This window comes from Bos indicus, chromosome 23, assembly GCF_029378745.1.
Source record: "Bos indicus isolate NIAB-ARS_2022 breed Sahiwal x Tharparkar chromosome 23, NIAB-ARS_B.indTharparkar_mat_pri_1.0, whole genome shotgun sequence".
Lineage (NCBI taxonomy): Eukaryota > Metazoa > Chordata > Mammalia > Artiodactyla > Bovidae > Bos > Bos indicus.
Window position 1 is genome coordinate 10,701,501 of NC_091782.1, and position 22,563 is coordinate 10,724,063.

General features: G+C 52.7%; 2 protein-coding genes across 10 annotated transcripts in view; one reads left to right on the forward strand and one right to left on the reverse strand.

The window, feature by feature from the left end:
* The window catches only part of TCP11 (t-complex 11), a 173,015-nt gene that overhangs the window by 132,068 nt on the left and 18,384 nt on the right, over positions 1-22,563 (reverse strand). The window lies entirely within an intron of this gene.
* Positions 1-22,563, forward strand: part of SCUBE3 (signal peptide, CUB domain and EGF like domain containing 3) — a 36,771-nt gene that overhangs the window by 6,728 nt on the left and 7,480 nt on the right. Inside the window, exons 2-18 of one of the 5 annotated variants that reach the window (XM_019986255.2) lie at positions 7,333-7,455; positions 8,432-8,557; positions 10,172-10,306; positions 11,334-11,459; positions 11,631-11,747; positions 13,868-13,915; positions 16,188-16,304; positions 18,015-18,137; positions 18,612-18,728; positions 19,212-19,337; positions 19,622-19,738; positions 19,879-19,983; positions 20,273-20,389; positions 20,706-20,864; positions 21,107-21,322; positions 21,669-21,830; positions 22,038-22,205. In XM_019986255.2, coding sequence (XP_019841814.1) covers positions 7,333-7,455; positions 8,432-8,557; positions 10,172-10,306; positions 11,334-11,459; positions 11,631-11,747; positions 13,868-13,915; positions 16,188-16,304; positions 18,015-18,137; positions 18,612-18,728; positions 19,212-19,337; positions 19,622-19,738; positions 19,879-19,983; positions 20,273-20,389; positions 20,706-20,864; positions 21,107-21,322; positions 21,669-21,830; positions 22,038-22,205 — 2,202 coding nt within the window. The remainder of the gene's footprint in view (positions 1-7,332; positions 7,456-8,431; positions 8,558-10,171; positions 10,307-11,333; positions 11,460-11,630; positions 11,748-13,867; positions 13,916-16,187; positions 16,305-18,014; positions 18,138-18,611; positions 18,729-19,211; positions 19,338-19,621; positions 19,739-19,878; positions 19,984-20,272; positions 20,390-20,705; positions 20,865-21,106; positions 21,323-21,668; positions 21,831-22,037; positions 22,206-22,563) is intronic. The other 4 variants (XM_070777399.1, XM_070777402.1, XM_019986256.2 and 1 more) reach the window with 4 other exon arrangements.

Genomic DNA, 22,563 nt, shown 5'->3' on the forward strand with positions numbered 1-22,563 from the left:
GTCCACACTGAAAGGGAGAAAATTATTGTCCATTTGGGGGCATATTCAAATAAGCAAGGATCTGGATTGGGGATCAGGTAGGACACTATGAGGCTCAGCCCTGCACCTCTCCAGTTGCCAAGCACCAACTGCTTTTCCTGGCTCTTCAGTTGAGCAGGCTAAGCTTGGATAAGAGGGAAGTGCACTTTTTAAAAACAAGAAAGTGCTCTGTCCTCTCTGCCCGTGGGGTCATCTGTGTGGTTTCTGGGCTCTTTCCAGGCCTCCTCACCCCTGCCTGGGCTTTGTCCAGGCTGAGGATGGGCCCAGGCTCTGGCTGGGGTCACATCCCAGTTCCAAATTGGGAAGACGGCCTGATAAGCCAGAGCTGGGGAGCCAGGCTCGCCCAGTTCCTCTAGCTGACCTAGAGGTGGAGCAGATGTGCACATGTCGCAGGTCAAGGTATCACAGGCGACAGCTGGGCTCGCTCTACTTCAAATGTTACTTGGACATGGGAGGCAACATGGAGGAGAGGGTAAGAGAACTGACAAGGAGTAGCAGTGGAACCATGGCCCCTGGTACCGTCATCGGGTGTTAGCACGGAGGCTAGGGAACATCTATCTAACAAGGATGCACTGAAGAGATGTTTGAGAAGCCCCAGGTAATATCTGAAAACCCTGAGGTCCTGTGAATTCTGTAGGATTCCCTAGAAATCCTATCTTAAATTTGTCGGTCCCAATCTCTTCTTACCTCAGCACAACCAAATAGATGCCTTTAAGTGGGTATCTTCCCTTCTCTGAGTTTCCTGTCTGCCTACCCTTAACTTAGGACTAAATTCCTTGGGATTGTCTTCTACCCAGAACAGTGGTAGGGTTACAGAGGAGAAAAGAAATGAATTTTTTCTGTATAGAAACATAGAAAAGATGCCAAAATATAGACCTCATCCACTCACCCACAACCCATTCATCTATCCATCCATCTACACATCTGTTTAGCAAATATTTACTAAGTGCTTTCAATATATTAGTTTGTCTTGTTCACTGCTGAATCCCCAGCACCTAGCACCAGTGCCTGGCATGTTGCGAATGCTGTTTGTTGAATTGTTGCATAAATATGCTCAGCTCTGTTCTAGCTGCAGTACAGGTTTCAGAGATTCAGAAGCCATGGTCTCAGGGAGCTCACAGCTTCCTTTGGAAGATAATACACAGAAACCAAAAGTTAAATAATGGTATCAGTTCAGTTCAGTCACTTAGTCATGTCTGACTCTTTGCGACCCCATGAATCGCAGCACACCAGGCCTCCCTGTCCATCACCAACTCCTGGAGTTCACCCAGACTCACATCCATCAAGTCAGTGATGCCATCCAGCCATCTCATCCTCTGTCGTCCCCTTCTCCTCCTGCCCCCAATCCCTCCCAGCATCAGAGTCTTTTCCAATGAGTCAACTCTTCGCATGAGGTGGCCAAAGTACTGGAGTTTCAACTTTAGCATCATTCCTTCCAAAGAAATCCCAGGGCTGATCTCCTTCAGAATGGACTGGTTGGATCTCCTTGCAGTGGTAGCATATAAGACGGAGAAGGCAATGGCAACCCACTCTGTCTTGCCTAGAGAATCCCAAGGATGGGGGAGCCTGGTGGGCTGCCGTCTATGGGGTCGCACAGAGTCTGACACAACTGAAGTGACTTAGCAGCAGCAGCAGCTGCATATAGGACGTATCTGTACAAGACAGCAATTGGTCAGAGGATGCAAGGACCTGACAGTAAAATCTCCAGAGTTAAGAGAAAGGATAAATTAGAGAAGGCTACCACAGTCAAAGGCAGCTTCCCAGCAGGGGCACCTGCATTGGGTCCAAAGTGATGGGTGAGGTTCGAAGGCATCTCCGGAGAGGAAAATAGAGGGACGAGGCAGACCCCACACACATCTGGGGCTATCCTGGCTGGGCAGGAAGAATGCCACAGCCATGTGAGCACGTGAGGGCGTCAAGCAAGCTGCTCTGGACCTTCTCACTGGGCCCAGTAAATTTGTCCACAACTACCCCCAGCCCCTCTGAGTTCAGTAAGGTGACCATGGTAGTAACCTAAAGGTGGAGTGGACTCTTCCTACAGGCATCTGCTTACCTGCAGCCTGCATTCCTGCTCATTTCAGTGGTGGTTATTCCAGAGCTGGACCTGGGCAAAATTTTTAAGCAGACAAAGTGTTTCCTTGGGTGTCCTCCTGCTTGTCTTTTAGGGTACACTTCTCCATCCTCAGAAGGGAATCTTAGGGCTCCCCGTGTCATATTACTTCACCTTTTCTAGTCTGCTCTAACCCTCGTATTCTCTGCCTCATCCCATCCCTCTTTCCTACATTTATCAGAATTTATGGAGTGCTCTAGTACTCTTGCCTGGAAAATCCCATGGATGGAGGAGACTGGGAGGCTGCAGTCCATGGGGTCCCATGGATGGAGGAGACTGGGAGGCTGCAGTCCATGGGGTCTCGAAGAGTCTGACATGACTGAGCAACTTCACTTTCACTTTTCACTTTCATGCATTGGAGAAGGGAATGGCAGCCCACTCCAGTGTTCTTGCCTGGAGAATCCTGGGGATGGGGGAGCCTGGTGGGCTGCCGTCTATGGGGTCGCACAGAGTTGGACACGACTGAAGCGACTTAGCAGCAGCAGCAACATGGACTGCTCTGCTAGGTGCTGAAGCAAATCCAGAAGAGACATCAGATGGTGCTAGGAAAAGCTGCTGCCATTACAGACCTGTGCATTCATGCCAGGAAGAGTGAGACAGGGAGGTCTTGGCTCGTCTATGGTGTCTCTGCAGCCACCACTCTCCCCTAATTCAGCTTATGAGCCAGCCCGGTGCCTGAAGTTGGGGTAAGGACACAAAATAATTGCCTTCACAAAGGACTGTGGAGGGCAGCTTTGTGCTTCCCAACTGGCCTCTCACCCGCTTTGCCCTGCTCCCGAACCAGCACAGGCAGAGCAGGCAGTGACGCAGATGCCCCCGAGGATATGTCTCTCCAGATTCCCTGTTGCATCACATGTTCTCCTGGGGCTGCATCTCCCCACACCAGGCCTCCAATGGGGCTTTAATAAGGGGACTGGGGGAGAGGACAGGGGTTCAGAAAGGATACTGTGGGGAAGGTTGGAGAGAAGGAATAAAAATAACAAGCCTTTACTGAGCACTTACTGTATGCCTGCACTGCAGTACTAAGTACTTGCCAGGTATTAACTCATTTGATGTTCCTGGTGGCCCCATAACCAGATGCTATATCATTATTCCCATCTACAGAGGAAGGAGCAGCTAAGTTCAGAGGCTGGCCAAGGACCACACAGACATGCATGCAGCTGGCATCTGAACAGACACAGCCTCACTCCAGAACCCCTTTTCTCAAATACTCTGTCATGCTGTTGCCCCTGGTCTCTTGCTGGCTTGGGCAAATAGTCTATCACATTATCTGAGATGGGAAAGGAAGACAGACAGCGGTCCAGCCTCATTCTGGAGATCCCGATGCAGCTGGTCCAAGAGAGCGACCACACTTTTAAAAGGGGAACCCCAGGGTGCAGCCACTGGTCTAAACCAATCCCCACCCGACAGCATCCCCTGGTTTGTCAGGCCAGCTCATAAACACCTGCACCCTGAGAGAATGAACTAAGATGAGACTGTGCCCACAGGTGCTGAAGGGATCCCTGCAGGACAGGTTGTGAGTGGGCAAGATGTCGGGGGAGGGAGCCTTGAAAGAATGGGCTGGCAAATGGAAGACACTGGATATGATTTGGGGCCCTACTTCAGAAGTCTGTTTTAGGATTGTTCTGCTGCAAAAGATTCCATCCAAACAGTTGAAGGGTCCCTTCCTCAGTCAGTAACCAGTCAAGTGAGGAGAGCTGAACATGCCACACAAGATGAGTGAGCTGAGGCAAACCAGGCAAACCAGTCCCAATGGGACTCACTGGGAATAGGGCTTACTAGGAAGAGCTTTTGGGAAGACAATTTTTGAGCTAGGTTTGGAAAGTTGGGAACAGTGCGTCTACAAGAAAAAAGAAAGGACTGCATCTCAAATGCAAAAAAATGAGAAGTGCAAATGTGTGGAAAGGAATTGAAGGGTTTGGTGTTGGAGAGGGCAAGTATCGTGGGCCGAGAATGGGTGGGGGTAGTCGAGACGGCAGGAAAAGCCCAACTGCCCAAAGGGTCTAAAGGCTCTTCCAGGAGGCCCAGGTTTGCTGCAGTCAGCATCGGGAGCCACTCTAGTACTTGCGAGCACTGGATCAGCAGCCAAGGAGAGAACAAGGAGCTGATACGGACCTGTTGTAAAGCCCCAGATGATTCAGAGACAGGTGGGTACCTCTAAGATGGCCCCAGAGGAGGAGCTTCCCAATGAGTTTCCAAGGTGCCCTGCTGGCTGCTGGGGAAGTGGTGAAGAAGCACACGAGGGGAAGAGGGCTCAAAGCAGGATAACAGGATGGTTATTAGTCACTGGGATTGCCCTGTGCTCTGCACCTGCCTCTGAGACTCACAAGTTACCACAGTAGAGACAGGACCTGACGAGAACATCTCAAACTTTGGATTCCATTTCAAGACTGGAATTAGTTGTTAAAAGATATTTTCCCCACCATGGGGGCGCGTGCAAATAAATGTGGGGAAAGAGAATAAGGACTTGGATCTCAGAGTGCCTTGTCTTTCTTCATGCATCTAACTACACTTGAAATTTCCTTTCCCCTTCTAACACATACCCAGCTTCCAAAACTCAAACTTGAGTCCCACTCCAAAGAGTTTTTGTAGCCTACTTCAGTTCAGTTCAGTTCAGTCGCTCAGTCGTGTCCGACTCTTTGAGACTCCATGAATTGCAGCACACCAGGCCTCCCTGTCCATCAGCAACTCCCGGAGTTCACTCAAACTCACTAGGCCCAGGGTATTTCTCATTCAGAACTCCTAGAGCTGAATAAGGTTCCAATAGAACCTCCTGTGCTGCTGGAAACGTTCCATACCTGTGCTGTCGTCCACTAGGGTAGCCTTTAGCCACATATAGCTATTGAACATTTGGCCTGGGGCCAAACTTTACATTAATTTAAATTTAAAATATCCCCATGTACCTAGTGACTACTATCTAAGACAGCATAGTCTTAGAGCACCTATTGTCTGAACCAATGATTTTATACTTATCATCTCAAGCTTCCATGCATTAGGAACATAATATTTACTAAATACTTTATTAGGTACTTTATACAAATTACCTTTACACAAATTATCTCATCAACTGTTCACAGCCTCTCATGAGAAGGCTACGTTAAAGATTATGAGAAGGCTACATTAAAGATGAAGAAATAAAGAGAATTGGAAAACCCTATTAAGTGGCAGAGCTGAATTTGTATTTTAGACTGAACTAATTCGGGAGGTTAGGCTCTATGATAGGGTGTTTCTTAGTACCACTTTGTCTTCATCAGTTGGACAGACTGATTCTCCATGTAGCCTCTTACTGTCTACAGAGGTCCCTCTTGCCCTCTCCCATGAACTAGAATCCTGTGCTGCCCTCCTCTCTATCCATTCACTTTGGGGTAACTTCCTAGGGTGGACCAGCAGGCAGACACCATCACTGCACAGCCTGAGGGAGGTGAAGAATAAATAAATGTGAATTACAACAATTAAATCACTGGGCATGGTGGGCTGTACAGAGGGGTCAAAGAGAGTTGGAGGATAGAGTGCAGAGCTGAACAGAAGCCCAGAAGACTTGAGGCAGGTGTTTGAGAGCACTCTTCAAAATTTCACTTCTCTTCTTAGCCCTAGGAAGCCTCAGTCTTGCCCCTGAAGTACTTGAAATAAAAGAACAGATAACTGTTTCAAGCTAGGACTCATGGGTGTCTATACATTGGAGCAATTACTGGTCCATTCATTCATTCAGTAAAAAATATATCAAGTACCTTAAGGATTTAGATTCAGTAGGTCAGCAATCGAGCCTGAGAATCTGCATTTTAACAAAAGCTAAGCAATTCTGTGGCCCACAGATCACACTCGGAAGTTATGATCATTTTCTGAAAGTAAAAGAAAAAACAATTTCTTTTTCTTGCAGGTTGCTACACTTTCCTGGGTTTTCCCAGTTCACAGCTGGAAGTGGTCTCTTCCTCTTCTGATCTTCTCTGTAGTGGAGATTCTCAAGCCTGGCTGCATATTAGACTCACCTGGGTAGCTTTAGAAGCCTACTGATGACCACGTTTCAGCCCAGACCAGCTGACCGGCATTTCTGGGGGTGGCACTTGGGCATCTCCTAGGTGGTTGACTCTGACATGAGCCACGGCTGAGGACCCCCTTTCCTTATTCTAACACCCTCACGGCACTCAAACATATCCTGCTTCATGTTACTCGTGTGTTTCTCCTCTTGGCTGGGCTGAGTCATATCTGAACTGCCACAGCCTTTAGTTATAAAGCATTTCAGCTGAAACAAACATTTCCCCCTATTTCAGTTCAGCTTTATGGGCATCATAACATTGCCCCAGAAGCTGCAGTCTTTTGCCCAAAGGTGACAAATTATTCTCTTTCCTGTGTCCTTTCTGAACGTCGTCTTTTTCTGCCAGGTCTTGGGTGGCCCTTCTTCAGCGCAGCTCTGTGAGTGGCAGCTTGTGTCAGAGCGAGGTGCACCTGGGATTGGATGACAGCACTCAGGGTGGTGGGATGGAGGGGCTTGGATGAGTCAGCTGGAGAGCTGCAAAGACTGCACTTATCAGGCTTTGGGTTGCTGGTGCCAGCCCCTGCCAGCTCCTAGTCCCTCCGCTGTTGACAGCACAGGGGCCTCGGCAAATCTTCCGGGATGGAGCTTCTTTCCTTTAAAGATTCTTGGCGCCATGGTGGGCAAGTGGGAGCAGGCCTGGTCTCAAACAGAACTGTGAGGCAGAGGAAGATTCCTCAGATGCCCTGTCTCCCTTTCTTCCTCCTTTAATTACCAGCAGTCACTGGACACTGCCACTTGCCCAGAGGCCACTGTCCTCATGCCGTTCTCTTCCCCTCCCTCTAAGCCTGCTCCTCAGAAAGGTAAACTAATTCACCCTAGGTTGAAAGTTTCTAATCAAGTTAAGTGTGCTACCTACCCAGTCCAAGGGTTTTTTGTTTGTTTTTAAATCAAAGAGGAGTGTTTCAAATGATGGAATTTCAGCTGTCATTGTGGATTAAGTATTTTTGAGGGGAGTGGGGGTGCTTTCTGAATTCCTGAAATTACAGGGTCAGCCCACTCTGAAATCAGAGAGGTGTGGGAGGCCACCTGCTTCTGGAGGGATTGCTGTCTGTTGTAGAGGAGAGGGGATTTTGCCCCGAGGAACCACCTTCAAGACACCCCTTGGGAGGCACCAAGAGAGGGTCTCACACGTCCCTTCTGCCCCTGCCAGATGTGGACGAGTGTGTGGAAGGGACCGACAACTGCCACATCGACGCCATCTGCCAGAACACCCCACGGTCGTACAAGTGCATCTGCAAGTCTGGCTACACGGGGGACGGTAAACACTGCAAAGGTGAGGCTGGGAGGGCACCTGGAGAAGGGAGAGCTGCCAGAGGGGGAGACCGTGCCCCCGCTCTCAGCTGGCCATGCTGTGCAAGAAGCCCTGCACTCCCTGCTGGCGTGGGACGGGGCTAGAGGAAAGCAGCTCCTTCCCAGAGAGGGTATCGTTTTCTAATTTGCACAAAGACACCATATATACATGCTCAGGCCCGGGTGGGAACAGTTCACAGCCATACAACCTGACTGGGTGAGGGGATCAGGATCACGGGACTAAGGCCTCAGGTTCCCTGCTATTGGAACTTCTGTCTTTAGACCCTTACACCATGCCCAAAAAGAATGAGAACAGACAATTTACCCTAGGGCAAATTCATACTATAAACAAACACATCTCCTCATAATTAAAGCAATGCAAATTAAAGCAGTCTTGAGATGTTATTTTAAATTTATGACCTTCTGTGTTGGTTAAGACTTCAATAGACAAGGTATACTCATTAATTCCCGGTGACATTATAAATTGAAAAGTGATTTTGTCATACCTAGAAGGAATCTTGAAGTCATTTATACCCTCCAACTCAGGAATTTCACATTTAGGAACTTATTTAAAGGAAATTCAAAGAAACAATATATGAGAGAAGATGTTTTTGATGCATTATGAGAGAAAAATAAATGGAAGGAATCTAACAATAGAAAAAAGGGATTAATAAATTATGATGTAGCAACATAATGGAATATTTTGCAACCATGTACAGTGATAATTGGAAAGATCTGATGAAGTATAAAAATGTTTATGACTGAAGTTTAGATGAAAATAGCTAAATGCAAAATGGTTTGTAGGCAATGAGAGTAACTATGGAAACAGAAATACACACAAGCACACACACATACACAGAGGTTTTGTATTTTTTAAAAAACCACCATAAAGCTGAGCCCAGGGATGGACGGTCAGGGGGATGCAGGTGGGTCCAGCTGCCTCAACTATTTGCCCACAGATGTGGATGAGTGCGAACGGGAGGATAATGCAGGTTGTGTGCACGACTGTGTCAACATCCCTGGCAATTACCGATGCACCTGCTATGATGGATTCCACCTGGCACATGATGGACACAACTGTCTGGGTGAGCGAGGGGTGAAGGTATGGGGGCAGGGGATGTCTTGTGGAGAAGGAGATGTTTTCAGCATTTCCCATTCTCAGGCACGGAGAGGAAAAGTAAACAAAAAGCTGCATTCCCACAAAACAGAAAACAAGGTCAGCCTCCCCTTTGAGACAAGATGCTGAGGATGAAAAAATCCTTCTGAATGAAAAACATTAAAGAGATGCTGCTAGAAAGTGTTCTCAGGGGAAGGGCCAGCAGATGACAATAGTGGCTGAGTCACAGCAGGTGGAGCATGGTGGGAAGGTGGTTTGGCTCCAAGCAGATCCTGGCTCTGCTGCTTACTGGCCGTGCAGACTTGGGCAACAGGGAAGGTAATAACCACCCAAAGGGCTGCAGTGTGATGACACAATGTGCGTAAAGAGCCCTGTACCATCCTTAGGACATTGGGAAGTGCTCAGAAAACAGGAGGAATGTCATCCATGATGATGCTTCCCTACCTTAGGGTTAGGGTTCCGAGTCTTATTAGCCTTTAGCTTTTAGGGGAACCCTGTATAAGTCATCCATCCCCTGGGCCTCAGTTTCTCCACCACAAATTGTAGGAAAGAACTTGGCTAGAGTCACAAAATGACCAGGTTGGACTAGAAGGGAGCAAACAGAAGGATGGAATGTAGGACAGGGTAAGAGTAGGAGGACAGGGATAGGGAGAAGTCAGGGGCATAGGAGATGGGACGGGAACAAGGCAAAACCGAGGACACCTCCCTGGCTTTTCCTCCAGGTGCACTCCTCAGCCAGGAGCCTGCTAGGCCTGGGCCCCTCTGCCCTTGGCCAAAGAGTGAAGGACGGGGTCTCAGGGCTCAGCAGAGAGGAGGGGAAGAGAAGGCCCTAAGGAGTCGGATGCCTTTGGAGCTAGAATGGCCCATTTGGGTCCCTCTCCGATGCCTCCTGCACCAAGGAAAACAGAGAAGGACTGTGAACTTGGGAGGGTAGTAAGGCGCATGAGATGGAGTCAGGGCACTGAAGTGGGAGCCCCGGGATGAGCCTGGGGATGGTGATTTGGGGTTGGTAATTAGGGTGTGGCCTGGCAGCTCTTTCCCCATCCCTCTCCGCCAAGCTACCAGACTTTGTTTTGTTAAACCAAAATAGGAGAAAGGCTAGGGAATGTGGCAGCAAGCCCAGGCATGGGAGAAGGGGAGGAAGGACAGGGCCATGGTCCCTCCACAGAAATGGCCCCTGCCCCACAGTGAGTTGAAGCTCACTACCTTTCCCCACCCGCCCCCTCCAACCTCAGCACCATTGCCAGAGCTCTCCCCGCACACAGAGCCCTGAGTCCCTGGCTGCTCGTCACAACCGCTGCTCACAGGTCTTGCCCCTGACCAACCTCCATCCTTGTCTTCATCTCTGCTCCTCTCGCTCTGCCTCCTTTCCTGATCTCCTCTGCCTTCAGACCCAGTTTCAACAGGTGAGGGAAAGAGAGGCACGTCTTCCCCTGAGTGAGCCATTCTCGCATGTCCCCTCCTCACTTGCCGCCCCCTGAGGGTGGCAGTGGGATGTGAGAACCGCCTGGCTTCCAGCTGGGTGCTGGGTTTCATGGAAGGCCTGGCTGCGCCCGCCTCACCACCCGCCTGTCCTGCGCAGATGTGGACGAGTGTGCCGAGGGCAACGGCGGCTGTCAGCAAAGCTGTGTCAACATGATGGGCAGCTACGAGTGCCACTGCCGGGAGGGCTTCTTCCTCAGCGACAACCAGCACACCTGCATCCAGCGGCCGGAAGGTCAGCCTCTGGCCGGGGGGGGGCCCGGCCCCGAATGCCCGTGCTTCTCTCTGTCTGCTCAGGAGCCCTCCCTCAGTCCCCCCAGGTCTACCCTCCACTGCTCCTTTTGTCCCTGAACCCAGTCATATCCTGAGGGTTCCGTGAACAGATACTCTGGGTTAGAGTGAAGTCTGGGAGAATTCATCCGGGGCTGGGGGTCATGGTGGGATAGAGGCTACCCTGGGACATCCTCTGTGTCCAGATCTAAGGTGGGTTTGTGCCTCACTGTAGAGCACTGACTAGAAAGTTCACTTGGGCTTTTCCATAAGATGGTACAGAAAGACCCAAATGAACTTTTTTGCCAAGCCCGAAAGATGGCCAAACCCTAAACCAAGGTCACCTGTCCTTGCCCGTGCCTCAAGTCTTGGGCTGGACTGGAGCGTCAGGTGGGAATATGGGGGCACATGTTGTCTGTTTCTGTGACTCCACCCTCACCCTCACACCCCTGCCCACCCCCAAGGGCAAAGACTAAGCCTAATTCATCTTTGTATCCCCAAAACCTAATATACTGCCCTGCTTGTAGTAGGAGCTTAATAAATATTTGTTGAATAAAATGTATAATAATGACCCTTGCCAATTACTCCTCACTCACATGATAAATGTTATTTATCTTCTTCCCAGTTTGACTGTAAACTCTTTGAGAAAAGAGATCATGTCTTATATATTTCTGGGTCCCTCCTATATCTACCCAGTATAAGCACAGTGCTGGGCAACTATTAGGCACTGTTTTTTAGTTGCTTGAAGGAGAGGGTGATCATGTAGAGTTTAGGGGGCCTGGATGTATCATTCAGAATAGCTATGAGCTCTGCTCATTAGCACCGGCTCTGTGGCCAGGACAGGGGACCTGTGAGGGGGAGAGTCAGTCTCTGTGCTGCAGCCTCCAAGAAACTGTTCCAGTTCCTGGGGCTCAAGGCTTCCCTTCTAGTCTCTCCTCCTCTAGGTGCCCAAGAGCACAGCACATTCACCCCGCCCTCCTCTTCCCTTTTAGAAGGAATGAACTGCATGAACAAGAACCATGGCTGTGCTCACATCTGCCGGGAGACACCCAAAGGGGGTATTGCCTGTGAATGCCGCCCTGGCTTCGAGCTCACCAAGAACCAACGGGACTGTAAATGTGAGATGACTGGGATGGCCGTGGGGGAGGAGGGGCATGGGGCCTCGGCAGCAGCAGTAGGAAGAGACTGGCGTGCGGGAGAGGCAGCTAGCTTCGAAGGCCAGTTTCTGCGTTACGGAGAGCCGGAGTGCCCGGGGGAGGCGAGCTGACAGGCATGCCCTCTCTGCACAGTGACCTGCAACTATGGCAACGGTGGCTGCCAGCACACGTGCGACGACACGGAGCAGGGGCCCCGGTGCGGCTGCCACGTCAAGTTTGTGCTCCACACCGACGGGAAGACGTGCATCGGTGGGTGAGGCCAGTGGAGAACTCAGTCCACTTGCAATGGGGGTAGGGGTGAGGGCCCTGGGGAACCAGGGGAGGGGGGAGCACCGAGGTGGGGCTCAGCTGCTGAGCACAGGCGCACTGGGGAGTGGGCTGAAGCCCCCAGACAGTGGCAGGTCTAGTGAGAGTGAAGGGCTCACCCAACCTTCCTCCTCTCCCCACCCCTTGGTTCTGCACTGCCCCCCCACCCCCACCCCCGGGGAGCCTCGCCGTCCTCTTAATGCAGGATGAAGTGTTGACAGGTTGGGAACTATCAGCTGAGGTGCTTGCTGACCCCAGGCTGTGCTTGAGAAGGGGGAGAAAAGGTGGGGCAGTCGGTGAATTAAGCCTGACCAGAGGCCCTAGTTGCGTAGTGTGGTGAGATGCGAGCTGTCACAGCCCACCATCCACACTCAAGGGTGGGACAGAGTGCCCTTTCCTGGGACAAGATGAGTGGGGTTGCCTGGCTCCAGTATCTTCCTCTTTCTTCTGTCTCTCCTTGCTCTCCTCCTACAAATCTCCTTTCCAGTCCTCCCAGCTAGGCCCCCATGTTCTCCTCTCTCTTCCATATTCCAGTGGAGCTCGGCCTGGGGTCCTCCCATTTCTTCCCCAACTCTAGAATCCCACCCTCTCACCCTGACTTGGTCTTCTTAATACCTGGACCCCTTTTCCTGAATTCCTAGGCCTTACCTCACATATCTTTAGGTCCACAGATGAGTTCAGTTCTTTGATTCCTAATTCCCTAAATCTTCAGGGGTTTGTGTGTGTGTGTGTGTGTGAAGGCCAATTACTATGTGCTTACAGAATGCTGAGAAAGATGATGGGACAAGGTGTCCCCTTGGCAAAGTGGAAATTAAAGTAGAGAGTCTGGGCAGGGGAAAGGCTGTGTCTTGGGCCGGGCAGAGGCAAGCTTGTCCTGTGGGCATGGGTGTTTATGAATGGCCATTCATCTCATGGGCTGCAACATGCTAGGGATGGGAAGGTGTGAACACAGTCATTTGGTGTTTATCAGAGACAAGACATTCTGTTTCAGAACCAGACTGTCTTCCAACTCACTCTAGAAACCCCTCTGTCTCTGCAGAGAGCACTCCTTTCCCCCAGACACAAGGACTGAGCAGGTGGGGCTCTTCAAGGCCTCCCTCAGGTACCTGCTCCAGAGACTTGCACACACAGTTCCAAAGTTCCTTAAACTCTTTCTTGCTACATGTTTCCCTCTAAACTAACTCTCTTAAATCTTGGAACATTTTCGGGTCCTCATGTTGCCTTCTTGAGGCTGGTTTGTTCCAGCTCCATTCATTTTTTCCCTCCTAAGTCTAATTCTTCTGCTTTCAAACCTCCTGCGATGCTCTGGACGCGCTTACACACCCTTAGAGACTCCCAGAAGAAACTGCATGCAGCCCCCCAAAAAAGCTGCATGTGTCACGACGGGGCCGTGGATGGGAGGCCGGTCCCTCTCTGATGTTCTCTCTGTTTAGATAGTCCCGGGCATGGCTGCTTTGAACATACTCCCATTAAGCTTGAGCTCTGCTATAATGCAAGACCCATCCACCCTCTGGGCCATGGCCAAGTGAGGCAGAAGAGAGCAAATAAGGCTGTTCTAAGGTTCTATGTCTTTTTCAAGTTCCTCTCCCTCTTCTCCAGAAGAACTTATTTTACCTTGACCTGTATCTTATTTTTCTCCCCAGCCCTGGTAGGAGGAAATGCCATCATTTGAGGCCATCAGGACGTTCAGATTTAGTGGGGAGACTGAGAGGGCAGTAGTTTAGCAGTAAGGGTGGGCGCCCTCTGGGATTTGGGATTCGGCAGCTTGTAAGACTTGAGGTTGCATCCCAGCTCTGCTTCTGGCATGCTGTGTAGTACTGGGACCATGACTGCCCCTCCCTGAGACTCCGTTTCCCACCAGTTGCTTGGTGGGAGCCTGGCTTCTTTGAGGGTACCAGGCAGGGCGAGGCTGGGGAATGAAGTGTAGGAGTCTCAGAGCTCATCATTCGGGGCCAGTGGTTTGGGCCTGCAGGGCGGAGGAGGAGGGTGGGAGGGGGTTGGGGCGCAGAGGGCCACAGTAGCTCTGCCCAGCATCTAAACAGCTTTTTTACAATGTCAAACAGGGGAAAGGCGGCTAGAGCAGCACGTCCCCCCTCAGGCCGTTTCTAATGGTAAATATGTCTGCTCTCTCCGCTTGCTCTCACTGGCTTGCTAGGGGAAGGGCTAACCCGCTGGGGCTCCCACTAACCGCATGCCCATTGGGCCCAGCCTGACTGGGCTCCCCGGCAGCCTGAGCGCTGGGCCCATCGAGTGACAGCAACCTGGGTCCCCAAGAGCTGGCCCAGAAGCCTTCGTGTTGGTTTCCTTTCTGTGATACGGCCATTCTCCTCTCCTTCCTCTCACGTTCCTTTGTCCCACCTTCTTCCTCACCCAGCTTCTAACACCTCCCCACTTCCCAACTCTCTGCCCCCACCCTCCTTCTACACAAGAAGACTGCGCCAGCTCCACGTAGCCAGCATGCCCACAGTGCCACCCGAGATCAGGGTGGGGTAGCGTTAGGCGCCATCCCCTCCTTAGGATCTCTTTCTTGGGTTCTTACTCGTGTTAGCTCACAGGCCCAGCACCTCTCGTCCTTCTCTCCCACCATAACGGTTCAGTGCACGACATTTGAGTTCAGACAGAGCTTGAGTCCTGGCTCTGCCACCTTCTAAGTGTGCCTCCTTAAGCAAGCTCCTTTCCTCTCTGGTCCTCAGCTTACTCGTCTATAAAAGAGGGAGAATGAGAGTCCTCTCTTAGTGTTCCTGCGATGATGGAGATAGCGCACTGGAGCGTCTGCTAAGTGCCTGACACAAAACAAGCACAGATTAAACCATGATTTTAATGCACAACCTGAGGAACAAAGGTTTGAGGCAGCCAGAGAGGCCACTCTGGAGAGCTTTACCCTGGGGTGGCGGGCAGGTTTGCCCAGCTTCCTGTCCAGCCTGGGATGATCTGCTCCCCACCGGGGACCCCCCAGAATTGACTAGACTTGGTACAGGATCTCTGTTCCCCTCTCCCTGCTCCAGGACTTAGAGGGCTTTAATGCTAAGAACACTCTTGTAGGGGTGGCTGGGCTTGGAACCTGAAGTCAGGGTTCCCTCCCAGGTTCCTCCCATGGTCTTGGAAACCTAAGGAGACTGAGGTGGGAGTGGCACACAGGAGATCCCACTGGGACCAGGGCATCTACCACCGGGGATAGAGGTGGGCTTTTTCTGAGCCCTTGCTTTGCTCTTCTCAGTGACGTGGGTTGGGCCTGAGTTTCAGGAGTCAGAGATTCGAAATGACAACGCTCTCCAGTGCTTTTCTCACTCAGTTCTCTTGATTCTGAGATCCTCTCTTCTCTCTTCCACAGCAGAAGCCTCTTATCTCTCTAATGGGAGAATTCTAAGCCCGCGCCACCCCCCACCCCCGAGGATGGCCCACACCTCCCTCACAGCCCCTGTGTCAGGGCCTTGCACTTTTTGAGCTGATGTTTTGTTTTTTTTTTTTCCTGGGCTCATCTCACTCTCCTGAGCTGTAGTTTAAACCTATTTTTCTCCTGCTCTGAATTCAGAAAATAGGAAGTGTGGCCCATCTATATTCCCCCCAACTCTAACCTCTCAGCAAAGGGAAAGCTTCAGTCAAGAGGGGAGCAACAGAAGAGAGGCTCTGAGGTTCTCTAACTCTCTCACTTACTTTCTTATGTCCTTCCTTCCCCTCTGGCTTCTTCTCCTTTTGCCCCTTCCCCTTGCCTAGACAGTATCTCCCCATTAGGAAAGTAAAATAACAACAGCCAGCTTATCTCTATCTGGAACTAAGAGGACTCAGGAGGAGTTGGAGGTAGCCAGGAAGGGGCTGGGGAATGATGGAGTAGGAGCTGTCTCCTCTGGGATCTTTCTTAAGCTAGCTGAGCAGAGAGGAAGGGGAAGATGAATTGATGGTCATCTCTCAGCTGTCTCAGGAATCACCAGGCTCACTCTCCTCAAGACTGTCCCACCGTGACCCCACCCGCCAACGAGACAGTGGGGGGAAAGAGGAGGAAACTCCTGTAGCCCCTTCCTGTTCCCTGGGAGTGAGCACCACCCTTACGTAGCTTTCCCTCCCTGCACCCTCCCCTCTCCGCCTCCTCCGCCCTCAGCACATTCCTGCCTGACAGCTCTGGCTTGTACCTGCCTCACCGCTGTCCACCTTGTTTCAATCAAGTAGGGGGCAGGGAAGTGGACTGCTTGGCTGCACTTGTGAGGGGCTGGGGGCTGGGAGCGAAGGGAGGAAGGGGGCTGGGAGCCTCCACTTGATGCTCCTTCCGCAGCACAGGGAGGCAGCCGGGGCCTCCTCTTGGGCCTCTGCGCCCCTCCTCTGCCCTCTGCTCTGGGACTCCTCCATGCCGATAGCCAGGTGACCATCCCCCACCTCCCTCCTAAACAGAGACCTGTGCTGTCAACAACGGGGGCTGCGACAGCAAGTGCCACGATGCAGCGACGGGCGTCCACTGCAGCTGCCCTGTGGGCTTCATGCTGCAGCCAGACAGGAAGACCTGCAAAGGTAAGGGTTTTCAGAGGACAGGAGTGTAAAGATAAGGAGCTAAGACTGCGACCAGAGACAGGGTACCTCATTGTGGGACCTCCTCAACCCCCGCAAGTTATCCTGACTCTAAAGAACTGAGGCTGTGACGAAGGCTTGTCTCCTGTCCGCCTTCCCCATCTCAGTCCAAGAGGCACCAAAGTCCAGCCAGTTCCTTAGCGCCCCTGCCCCGCTTTGTTTTCCTTCCTCTTGTTCCTCTTCTCCCTGCAGGTCCCTAACCCTCTTGGTTAATGAACATGCTGTTCACGTTTGTTCCTGAGTCTAGAAGGGTGTTTGCGCCCTGATTATGTATGCACAAGGTGACAAGTGTGTTCCTTCTTAGCCCACAGTCCCCAGACCTTCCCCGTGGAAAGGCTCTCCTGATCAGAGGGAGATTAGGGGAGCAGGTAGGAGCACTGACACTAGAGCCTGGCTCCCTGGCTCCAGATTCCAGCTCGGCCTCTTATTAGCTCTGTGATCCTGGGCTAGCTCTTTAGTATCTCTGTGCCTCAGTTTCACCACAGTAAAGGTTCAGTGCCTCACAGAAATGCTACAAGGATTAAACGAGTTACATTTCAACCATCAACTATATGTAAAGTCTTAGGACAGTGCCTGGCAAACGGTAACAATGTGTTAGCTACTATTATGATAGAATTTCCCACACTGTCCATTCTGTTTCCCTTTCCTTTTGATGAGCCCGCTTTAGGGGAAAGGCACAACAGGGGAGGAAAACGGGAGGGTGGCCCTACTGAAAATACGATTCATCAGGTCTGTGTCCCTCGTCACAAGGTGGAGGGACTGGAGCAAGGCCGGGTGTGCTCTTTGTGCCTCTCGGCCCAGCAGCTGGCAAACAGACCAGGGAGGAGGCTGGGGCCGGGCTGGGGCGGGGGTGTTTGTGGCTGGGGCAGCAGGTCAGACAGCCAGAGTTGAGAAGTTTGCTGCTAGGAAGGACTGCTGACAGGTATGCTGAGAGTAAAGTGCAAGACTGCCCTCTCTGCCCCTTCCCCCAAGTCAGGGTGAGTAGCCTGGGTCCTGTCTGCCACCAGCTTGGGGAACTTGACCTCAGGAAGGAAGCCACTCACGCGCCCCCTCCTTCCTTTCCCTTCCCAGTGCTGAAAGCTGCCTTGGGCCTGAGTCTCTCCAGACCTCCCCAGTCCAGCCCCCTGCCTGGCCCCCACCCTCCCCCAGCAGCTCCCCTGCCTCACTGGCTTTCCTGGAGGTCCTCCCGCCTGGCCTCTCTTCCAGCTCCTCCTCTCTGATGCGCTACCCCTTTGGGTCTCCACTTCTTTGCCGCCCCCACCCCCGAAGGCTCTTACGACAGACAGGAAAGGGATAAATCCTGTCTACCAGCGTTTTTGGAGAGGGGCCATCAGTGGCAGAATGAGGGGCAGAGACTAGCCCTGTAGGTCAGATGCCCACCTACTTCTAGGCCACTCCCTGAGGGTCTGACACTGGTTCCCATCTCTCCTGTTCTAAGAGGACTCAGACCCAAGAAACAAGGTGTTAACTAATGGCCACAGATATCCTGAAGAGGGAAGAAACAGAGATGGGAGAGAAAAAAAAGAGTCAGCAGAGGCAGACCCAGGGCTCTCCTTGATGTTCCCATCTCTGTGAGGGAGGGAGGGTCTTGTCTCCTCATTTGTCCCTAGTCTTCAGTATTACCTTTGGTTCTGTTTTGTCCTGCTTCCCCAGACATAGATGAGTGCCGCTTGAACAACGGGGGCTGTGACCACATTTGCCGCAACACAGTGGGCAGCTTCGAATGCAGCTGCAAGAAGGGCTATAAGCTTCTCATCAACGAGAGGAACTGCCAGGGTGAGCAGACCTGGGCCAAGGAGAGTTTCTAGAGTAGGAGAGCTTCAAAGAGGCCAGAGGGCCAGAGTCTGAGAGGGGAGACTCCACAGGCAGTGTCATGCTGTGACCTAGCAAACATGCTCCTTCCTCTTGGCAAACCAGCCCTTCTGGGGCACATGGCTCAACAAGGAGGGAGAGTGGATTTCACCCCAGTTCACATCCTTGGCAGGATCCGACCAGCCTAACCACACATGGTGGCCCTAATCCACAGGCACAGATCTCAAAGTTCCTGACTTCAAAGGCTCCAAATGGAGGGGCCTAGGGGAGTGGGTAGGCATTGCTGAGTCACTGATCTTAGGGCTGGGCCAGAGGTAGGAACTCTTCAGTTTGAGGAACAGAGCCAAGGCCCCTCCCTGGGGCCCTTCACCTGAGTAGGAATCACAGGGTCAAGTGGCCCCAAGACAGATGCAGTGGCTTGAAACCTTGCTCTTCCAGATATAGATGAGTGTTCCTTTGATCGGACCTGTGACCACATCTGTGTGAACACGCCAGGGAGCTTCCAGTGCCTCTGCCGTCATGGCTACCTCCTGTATGGCGTCACCCACTGTGGGGGTAAGCTGGCACCTTTGACCCTCAGCCCCTCACCTCCTCGCCTTTCAGCTGAACACACCCGAGGTGGCTTGCGTCTGTGGCGGTCCCCAGGTGCATGTGCCATGCCTACATCCATCATGAGGAAATGGGAGAAGTGAAGACAGTGGAGACACTGGGGTATCAGGGAACAGCATCCTGTTTCCAAAATTTCTATCTCCCATCCCCATCACTGTCCCTTGACTCCCATCCTCAGCCCCCAGATTACAACTCCTCTGCTAGGTAGGCATGGAAAGCTTTAAAAACTTTGTTAGCTTGGTCCCTTCTTAATCCTTCTTTGGACTGAGAACAGAGACCAGGGAAGAAGGTCTTAGGTTTGAACTCTTCTCAGACTGGGAATCATCTTAGGGTACCTGGAACTCTAACGAAAGGCCCCCCACTCACTGCCCACGTCCTGGCTCCTGCTCCCCCCATTGTTTGTCTGTGTCTCCCGCCTCCTTCCCCCAGATGTGGATGAGTGCAGCATCAACCGGGGAGGCTGCCGCTTTGGCTGCGTCAACACTCCTGGCAGCTACCAGTGTACCTGCCCCGCAGGCCAGGGCCGGCTGCACTGGAACGGGAAAGACTGCACAGGTGGGTGGCGCCCTCTGCTGGCGGAAGCTTGCACTGCAATTTCAGGGAAGGGGGTCGCTGGGGTCCTGGAAATCGTGGAGTTAGGGTATGAAGGATTAGGGGATAGAGAATGTAGCCGTTTGAGACATGGAGTTCCTGGTAAATAACTCCTTCGTCCATTTCCATGTACAACTGCAATTCTGCATGTAGCTCATTCTCTTCCTCCAATTACACACCTGACTGACAGGCTAGAGCGGGTAGGAGAGGAAGAGCCTCTCTTCCTCAGGCTTCTCTGCCCTTCCTAGAGCCAGTGAAGTGTCAGAGTAGTCCTGGTGCCTCAAAAGCCATGCTCAGCTGCAACCGGTCTGGGAAGAAGGACACCTGTGCCCTGACCTGCCCATCCCGGGCCCGGTTTTTGCCAGGTACATAGAGGAGGTTGCTGGAGGGCTGGCTGGCAGGGAGGAAGACTGGCTGTTTAGGCAGCTCCTCTGCTCCCCTTGGGTTCCGTCAGCCAGTGAGGGGCAGGGGGCAGGTCAGAGTGGTGACAGCCCCCTTCTCTCAGAGTCTGAGAATGGCTTCACCGTGAGCTGTGGCATCCCCAGCCCCAGGGCTGCTCCAGCCCGAGCTAGCCATGCCGGGAACAGCACGAACTCCAACCACTGCCATGGTGAGCACCAGCCCAGATGCCTTGTCTCAAGCTATTCTCTGGCTTATTAACCCCAATTTCCCTTCCTTATTAATCCTCCTGGCCTTACTTTTTCCTGGATCCCCTTCTTTACTCTGTATTTGTCTAGCCCTGCTGCCTTGCTCCCTCTGCCCTTGACATCTGATGCTCTTGGCTTTAGTAACCCCTCTCCTCCAGCCAAGACCCCGGCCCCAGCTTCCCAATACCCTCTATAGCCGCCCCCACCCTCACGGGGCCCCCAGGCTATGCTGAGCTTCTGCCATCCCTCTAGAGGCTGCAGTGCTGACGGTTAAACAGCGGGCTTCCTTCAAGATCAAAGACGCCAAGTGCCATTTGCACCTGCGAAACAAAGGCAAAACGGAAGAGACCAGTAGAATCACGGGGCCAGGTCTGGACTGGGGACCCTACTCCAGTGGGCTATCTGGCCACCAAACCCTTCCCACCCCTCAACTCCTCAGCTTAGTGAGAGCTCCAAAAACCCGCTGACACCCTGAATTCTGGACAGAGCAGGGGAAGAAGTGGTTGCAGGCGTAGGGTCCAAGGAAGTCCTAGGATGTTCCCCACAAACTAATAACTATCCTAGACTAAAAGGACAGTCAAAGATCTGGTCAGATCTGTCTGGGTTGGGATGGAAAAATGAAAGCCAGGAGTGAGAACACTGTCTCCAGGGGGTACCCCTGAGGTTGACTAGGCCTCTTCCCTAGGTGGCGCCCCCTGCTCTGACTGCCAGGTCACCTTCATCCACCTCAAATGTGACTCCTCTCGGAAGGGCAAGGGCCGGCGGGCCCGGACCCCTCCAGGCAAGGAAGTCACTCGGCTCACTCTGGAACTGGAGGCAGAAGTCAGGGCCGAAGAGACCACAGGTGGGACTGGGGACACCGTTGGGAGGAGGATGGAAAGGGGAGGGCAAAGGTGGGCAAACAGCAGGTCTCGGCAGCAAAGGGAAAGGGCAGAGCCTGTCAAAGGGCAGAGCCTGCCTAAAGCTTAGTCAAGGACCGGTCCCTCTCCCCAAGCCCCTCCTAGCTCCTCGCTTTGCTGTCTCGCCCTCCTGCTCACAACCACTCTTTCTCTTTCTTCTCCAACTCATAACACCATCCATCACCAGCTGGCTGTGGGCTGCCCTGCCTCCGACAGCGGATGGAACGGCGGCTAAAAGGATCCCTGAAGATGCTTAGAAAGTCCATCAACCAGGACCGCTTCCTACTGCGCCTGGCAGGCCTCGATTATGAGTTGGCCCACAAGCCAGGCCCAGTAGCTGGGGAGCGAGTTGAACCAGTGGAGGCCTGTAGGCCTGGGCAGCACCGCTCTGGGGCCAAGTGTGGTAAGGGAGCTTGCTGGGGAGCAGGGGAGTAGGGGAGTAGGGAAGGCTCAGCTTGGGTCTGGTTCAGAGCAGGACACTTTACATCTCTCAAGGTGTGAGGCAGCCAAGACCCTTCTGCCCATCATCTTCCCCTCCTTGGTCCCAGACTGAGATCTAGAGGGCCATCATGTGGAGCTACCAACCCTCCTGCACATGGCTTTGGCCCCTGAGCCTCCCCAGCAGGATTCTGTCTGATCCCAGACCAAGAGGTTCTCCTTGAATCTGGGGGAGAGGGAAGGGGAGCCCCAGACCCGGGTGGTGGGAAATAGGTGGGGGTGGGTGGCTAGCGCGGCCGACTCTCCCTCAGTCAGCTGCCCGCAGGGAACGTATTACCACGGCCAGACGGAGCAGTGTGTGCCATGCCCAGCGGGCACCTTCCAGGAGAGAGAAGGGCAGCTCTCCTGCGACCTTTGCCCTGGGAGTGATGCCCACGGGCCTCTTGGAGCCACCAACGTCACCACATGTGCAGGTGCCAGGGGAACAAACAATACAGAGTGGGGTAGGGTGGGCACTGGGACGCCCATGGGCATGGGACTTCCCAAGGGCAGGCCCAGGCTCCAGGCCACTCTCCTCGTCAACATCCTATTTGTGTGTGCCTCTGTCCCCTGAGACTGGGTTACCCTGTGGGGATAACCAGGACCACCCCCATCAGAGTTCGGCCCTTGGCTCATTGCAGGTCAGTGCTCACCTGGCCAACACTCTGCAGATGGGTTCAAGCCCTGCCAGCCGTGCCCACGTGGCACCTACCAACCTGAAGCAGGACGGACCCTGTGCTTCCCATGCGGTGGGGGCCTCACCACTAAGCATGAGGGAGCCATCTCCTTCCAAGACTGTGACACCAAAGGTGAGTGGGCTGCTCATCCTGGTAGGATCCCCAGCCCCAACTACCTCCCACACTCTCTCCAGGTCCCCAGAGTAGACCCAAGTATGCTGCCCTACCATCTTCCCCAAACCACTAAAGGCCCAGCTGCATGACCAACCCCACCATCCTACTCACAGGACGCATCCTGGCCCTCCAGCAGTCCTAAGCCTAGGAACTGGGGAAAGAGTAACAGCTCCACTTAGCCCTCTGCTTTGGGAGTGGCGCCACCTCTCCTCAAAGCTGCAAACGAGTTTCTCTGCAGGTGCTCAGTGCCCGAGAGAACAGGCTGACACTGACCAACCGCGCTGGCTAGTTTGTGTCCTCCTGGGCCTAAATTCTG